General features: G+C 34.4%; 1 protein-coding gene across 1 annotated transcript in view; it reads right to left on the bottom strand.

Moving 5' to 3' along the window:
- Positions 1 to 2,178: 2,178 nt before the first annotated feature.
- Positions 2,179 to 6,720, bottom strand: part of LOC113467470 — a 16,876-nt gene continuing 12,334 nt past the window's right edge. The window contains exon 3 of the mRNA XM_026823665.1: positions 2,179 to 2,255. Within this exon, the coding sequence (XP_026679466.1) occupies positions 2,241 to 2,255 (15 nt within the window). The 3' untranslated portion in view covers positions 2,179 to 2,240. The remainder of the gene's footprint in view (positions 2,256 to 6,720) is intronic.

Here is a 6,720-nt window from a genome sequence, read left to right as displayed (position 1 = left end):
CTGCTGGGAAAAGCTAGCAGCACGTGACTGCAAAGAGGAGTTGCAATTGGGACAACATTATTAATAAAAGGTCCATTCCTACGTAAAAAGTTGTGAAAAATCCAAATCTCAGGTCAAAACTCCGAAAAAGTAACTTTAAAAGGTCGAAAATTCAATTTTTAATTGCCATTCTAATGAAAAAGTTCAAAGAGTTGTGACGTCAGATTTCACGTCAAAATGCGCAGAAACGCTTGCGCACAAACAAACGAAGCGGGAGTCATGAATTATGACGTCATTGCCTACGGGAGCGTATGCCATGACGTCAAACTTCACGATCTATCCGTATTTCTCGGTATCTAGAAGTCGTAGAAGAAAAAGAAAAATTCCGTTGGTCCTCATTTTTCCTGCTCTATGACTTTGAAACATGACCCAAGTAAGCGCAACTGATCTATTGATCACCTTTTCGGATACCAATCACGCATTTGCTTAGCTCCGGTGGACCATTGGGAACTGGTGCATTCAAGGTGCTATCGCCGCGCCGCGCGCCTTAGACCTTGCTAAACAGAAGGCTGGCCTTGGAAAAAAAATCCAAGACCAGCCATTCACTATCAGCTAGACTTGACAGGTACACCGGATCAGCTAGGTATATCTGACACCTGATGAGCACACACATAATCAGGTATACCTGTCGTGAGGTCTTACATTATTGCTATAGATTATAGGCCTAATACTTACATTATTGCTATAGAAATCCCAAAAGAAACCTTAATCTCGTGGCTCCAGTTAAAGTACTGTCAACTTGCATGACTTTATTGAACCTTTTACTTCCCATTACCATTAGATTATGTTTTACTGTAATTTTGCACATAATCACCCAGTATCTGATCCACGTCAGTTGTTATTTATCTTTGTATCAACTCTCAATCCCTTCCAAGTCTAAAACTTCTCTGTTTATTCCGCAGCTTTCTTTCATCTTGTTCAACTTTTTATTTAAATCTTCCCATTACCATTAGATTATGTTTTACTGTAATTTTGCACATAATCACCCAGTATCTGATCCACGTCAGTTGTTATTTATCTTTGTATCCACTCTCAATCCCTTCCAAGTCTAAAACTTCTCTGTTTATTCCGCAGCTTTCTTTCATCTTGTTCAACTTTTCATTTAAATCTCCAAGTCTAAAACTTCTCTGTTTATTCCGCAGCTTTCTTTCATCTTGTTCAACTTTTCATTTAAATCTTCTTTGTTTGATATATTATTGCCGAGTTGTAAGGGTTTCGAGATCTGTTTTTTGTATCCTCTCTTGTCATGTTGCCAATAGTTTTTGTTGTTTGACCGTTTCCCTCCGTTCCATCTTCCTCATTATCATCCCTTTGTTGTACATAATTTTTGTTTTCTCTTTTGTTCCTCCTACATTCCTTCCCTTCTATTTCTATCATTAGATTGTCTTCCTCTATAATTCTTTTTTTTGCCTCTTTCTCATTCGTTGTTGTACATAATTTTTGTTTTCTCTTTTGTTCCTCCTGCATTCCTCCTTCCCTTCTATTTCTATCATTAGATTGTCTTCCTCTATAGTTCTTTTTTTTGCCTCTTTCTCATTCTTTGTTGTACATAATTTTTGTTTTCTCTTTTGTTCCTCCTGCATTCCTCCTTCCCTTCTATTTCTATCATTAGATTGTCTTCCTCTATAATTCTTTTTTTTTGCCTCTTTCTCATTCTCGTCTACTGCTCGTAATGCTTCACATTCACAATCGTTAGACGAAGAATAAGGAGAAAATTATACCAGACTACGTTTGTGAGATCATCAAGGTATTGTAGTACCTCCGTATCTTTTGGTATAATATTCCCTTTATTCTTTGTCATTATGTTTTATTCTTCCTTTATTATGGAAAAAAAAACTCACAATTTTTTCCTCTCTCTTTTTCGACTCTGTCTTGACTTTGAAATGGCCACTTGAAGAGAGCCGTATCTTTTGGTATAATATTCCCTTTATTCTTTGTCATTATGTTTTATTCTTCCTTTATTATGGAAAAAAAAACTCACAATTTTTTTCCTCTCTCTTTTTCGACTCTGTCTTGACTTTGAAATGGCCACTTGAAGAGATAGAACAAAAAAGCGATTGATGGTCTCGCTTTGAGTAAATTTCTGTGGATGACAACTAATTCTTTGAGTATCTCATACCTACCTATTTATTTTGTTTGATCTACTGAGGTACTTGGAGGTACTTACTGAGGGATATAGGGGAACTGGTATGATGAAATAATTATGTTATAATTACCTGAAACAAGAAAAAAGATAGCATTAATGTTGGGATTAAGATTTTCAAAAATTGAATAATTTAAAAATATAGAGAAAATCAGTTCACAAAGAAAATTGATGGACCAAAAAAGTTTTGCTCAAGCTGATTCAGGCTTGATCTTCTTTTGAAAAGAAAGCAATTAGAATATTAATTAATTATTGACTAGACAATTTGACATTATGAGTAGATATACTTTCACCTATCGTACCTACCTCCCACATAAACTTCACAAAGCCTCCACAACAATAATATAAATTTCAGCTAGGCCGGTCTCTATTGTTTGTGTATAATGGAGGAAAACCTCTTTCCTGTGTTAACCCATAAGACATAAGAGCCGAGGCCGACATTAAAGTCACACAAAACTTGACCAAACCCTTGTCTCTTTTTCGCCAATATCTCAGTCGCTCCACGTCAGAGTGCATCGGGATTTGTTTATTAGTTAGAAAACAAAATTTCCTACTATTTTCACTATTGTTTGACATATTTACTCGGTACCGGTTCGGAGTTAGAAGCTCTTAAATTTCAGCAAGATCCAATGGAGAAAAAAAGTTCGGCTTATATAGGTTAAGGAGTAAGTAGCCCAGTAGGATATTTTCACAAAGCCCACATAATGATACACATAGAAGATAACAACTAATTCTTTGACTATCTCATACCTATTTGTTTTGTCTACTGAGGTACTTACGAGTAGAGGTACTTAGGTACTTTAGGGATATAGAAGAACGGGTATGATGAAAGAATTATGTTGTAATTACCTGAAACAAAAGAAAAACGATAAAAATTAAATAATTTAAAAATAGAGAAAATCAGTTCACAAAGAAAATTGATGGACCAAAAAAGTTTTGCTCAAGCTGGTTCAGGCTTGATCTTCTTTTGAAAAGAAAGCAATTAGAATATTAATTAATTATTGACTAGACAATTTGACATTATGAGTAGATATATTAGGGTGGAAGAACTCTCTTATTGGGCTACTTCCCCTGATTTAGGTTGTTGGAATCCTATATTCTATATTATAGTGTCGGGCTGTCGAGCTTACCGATGTAGAGTTCCATATTAGAGTTCCGGAACCCAGTCACCCGATGGGGCTTCTGGTACCTTAGTTTTTTACTCAGTGTACCTACATCTCATTTGTATGATTTTTGCATATTTTGTAATCTCCTTCTTTTCCAATAGGTACTTTTTTTTTAGGAGGTACCCACTTGGCTCTCAATTTAAACGAAATTTTTAACCATTGTAGAAATCTCTACCTTTCTGTTATTCGTCCTTTCACGTTTTGAAAACATTAAATTTATTTTCGTCGTCATCTAAATGGGCTTTTTTTTCCATCCCTTCAACAAAATGTTCCATTTTCCTTGTCATTTTGATTTTTTTATATTGTACGAGTTTCTTCATTTTGTGTCGCCTTGGAGTCATCATTCTTATTATCTTGGATTTTTTTTTTTATTATTATTACTAGATCATCACATAGGTATATGTTGGATATGTTGGTTTCATTATACATTTTTTCCTTTATACCATTTGTTTTACACTAATATGGCTGGATTAAATGTGCATTAAAAAAAAACATATAGGTATATTATTATATATTAGGTATGTCCGATAATGCTAGTATGTTATTATATTGTTTTTTTTTTTGTCCTCCTTTCGTAAAAGACCAAGAAAGATGATGGTTAAAATTAAAATGTTTTGTAAATTGTAGGCAGTAGGCACCTTTTGTAGTTTTTACAAATATTCATTCTCTAAAGTAGGTACATTTTTGTAAGTACCTACCCACCTATTTCTCTATTTTCGTCGTACAATTTCACTCATGATGTCTCTTGTATTTCCTGTTTTTCAGTTGGAATTTTCCTCAGCCTGAGTTGTTGTGAATTTTCTTTCTTTACATTTTTAATGAACTGCGTCATTAGGTTTAATAATAGGTAGGTACGAGTTTTTTCTCTCATGTTGAGTGCTCTTATTTCCCCCTGATTTTTTTCTTACAAAACCTCCAAGATTTTCCTTTTATGTTTCGCAACAGATTTTTAGAAGTAGATACCTACGTGGTTTGTAGAGCTATGTACCTACTCACATACGTAGTGTGTAACTACAACTACACCTACCTATGTTGTGAACTCTCACATTGCATATGTGTACCTGCATTAGCATTTTGTGTCCGTGCAGGTAACTACTACCTACATGTAGGGGCCTCATAAGGAACCTATAAGTCCAAAAGATTTTGACATCATAATGTGTTCCTATTTTGTGTTAGCTTGAGAATCTACATAAGTACATATTTATTTGTGGTAAGTAGGGGTTAACCTAAATATATGATTGACTATGGATAAAGGTTTTCAGCCACGGTTACCACCTTAGATTAATAAAATATACCTACCTACTTACCTAGTGTTAGGCACCTACATACAATTTAGGTTCTAGGAAGCTAAAAGTACCTACGTGTCATATTTTTTTATTTTCTTTTTAATTGTATGAGCATGTTTTGCCAACACTGGTTAAAATTAAAATGTTTTGTAAATTGTAGGCAGTAGGCACCTTTTGTAGTTTTTACAAATATTCATTCTCTAAAGTAGGTACATTTATGTAAGTACCCACCTATTTCTCTATTTTCGTCGTACAATTTCACTCATGATGTCTCTTGTACCTATTTCCTGTTTTTCAGTTGGAATTTTCCTCAGCCTGAGTTGTTGTGAATTTTCTTTCTTTACATTTTTAATGAACTGCGCCATTAGGTTTAATAATAGGTAGGTACGAGTTTTTTCTCTCATGTTGAGCGCTCTTATTTCCCCCTGATTTTTTCCTTACAAAACCTCCAAGATTTTCCTTTTATGTTTCGCAACAGATTTTTAGAAGATGTGGTTTGTAGAGCTATGTACCTACTCACATACGTAGTGTGTAACTACACCTACCTATGTCGTGAACTCTCATATTGCATATGTGTACCTGCATTAGCATTTTGTGTCTGTGGAGGTAACTACTACCTACATGTAGGGGTCTCATAAGGAACCTATAAGTCCAAAAGATTTTGACATCATAATGTGTTCCTATTTTGTGTTAGCTTGAGAATCTACATAAGTACATATTTATTTGTGGTAAGTAGGGGTTAACCTAAATATATGATTGACTTTGGATAAAGGTTTTAAGCCACTGCGCTCTTATTTCCCCCTGATTTTTTTCTTACAAAACCTCCAAGATTTTCCTTTTATGTTTCGCAACAGATTTTTAGAAGTAGATACCTATGTGGTTTGTAGAGCTATGTACCTATACTCACATATGTAGTGTGTAACTACACCTACCTATGTCGTGAACTCTCACATTGCATATGTGTACCTGCATAAGCATTTTGTGTCTGTGGAGGTAACTACTACCTACATGTAGGGGTCTCATAAGGAACCTACCTATAAGTCCAAAAGATTTTGACATCATAATGTGTTCCTATTTTGTGTTAGCTTGAGAATCTACATAAGTACCACATACAATTGTATATTTGTACAAATAAAATTGAATTGAATTGAAAGTACATATTTATTTGTGTTAAGTAGGGGTTAACCTAAATATATGATTGACTTTGGATAAAGGTTTCAGCCACGGTTACCACCTTAGATTAATAAAATATACATACCTACTTACCTAGTGTTAGGTACCTACATACAATTTAGGTTCTAGGAAGCTAAAAGTACGTGTCATATTTTTTTATTTTCTTTTTAATTGTATGAGCATGTTTTGCCAACACAGCTTACCAGTTTTTGCGTTCAGAAATTCCGAGAACTTTCGCGAAGAGATGAGAAAAATGAGAAACATTTTCCGAGAAGAGATAGAAATATAGGACACAACAAAGGAGATGATGCAGAAAGAAAAGAACGATAAGAAAAATGAGGAGGAGGAGAAGGGGGAGGAGGAGGAAGAGGAGGTGGAGGAAGAAAACTGTAACAATAATGTAAGAGCATAAAATATGTAAATTATCCGTGAAGTACATTTTCCGAGAAGAGATAGAAATATAGGACACAACAAAGGAGATGATGCAGAAAGAAAAGAACGATAAGAAAAATGAGGAGGAGGAGGAGAAGGGGGAGGAGGAGGAGGAGGAGGAGGAGGAGGAAGGAATAAAATTGTAACAATAATGTAAGAGCATAAAATATGTAAATTATCCGTGAAGTATTATGATCCTTTCGGTACTAGCTGGCCAAATGAAGAATGAAATATGTAGGTATTAATAATAAGAATGAATTTTAAATTATTTTTTAGAATTTAATCGACTTTTTTATTTCATTTGTGCCTATTAGTTTTTTTTCTAAATTAAGGTGTTTAACTGTGGAATACCAGGTCGTTTTCTGCGCGGATTTATTGTTATGAGTTGGGAGCTTGGAATTTTAGATAAAAATCCAAGATAAAGAAACCAACCAGAGATCCAGAGAGTTTTTTTTTTTTTTTTTTTTATTGCAGAGTTTTT

This window comes from Diaphorina citri, unplaced genomic scaffold, assembly GCF_000475195.1.
Source record: "Diaphorina citri unplaced genomic scaffold, Diaci psyllid genome assembly version 1.1 scaffold482, whole genome shotgun sequence".
Taxonomy (NCBI): domain Eukaryota; kingdom Metazoa; phylum Arthropoda; class Insecta; order Hemiptera; family Psyllidae; genus Diaphorina; species Diaphorina citri.
Note: the sequence above shows the minus strand (reverse complement) of the source record. Positions and strands in the feature narration are given on the sequence as shown.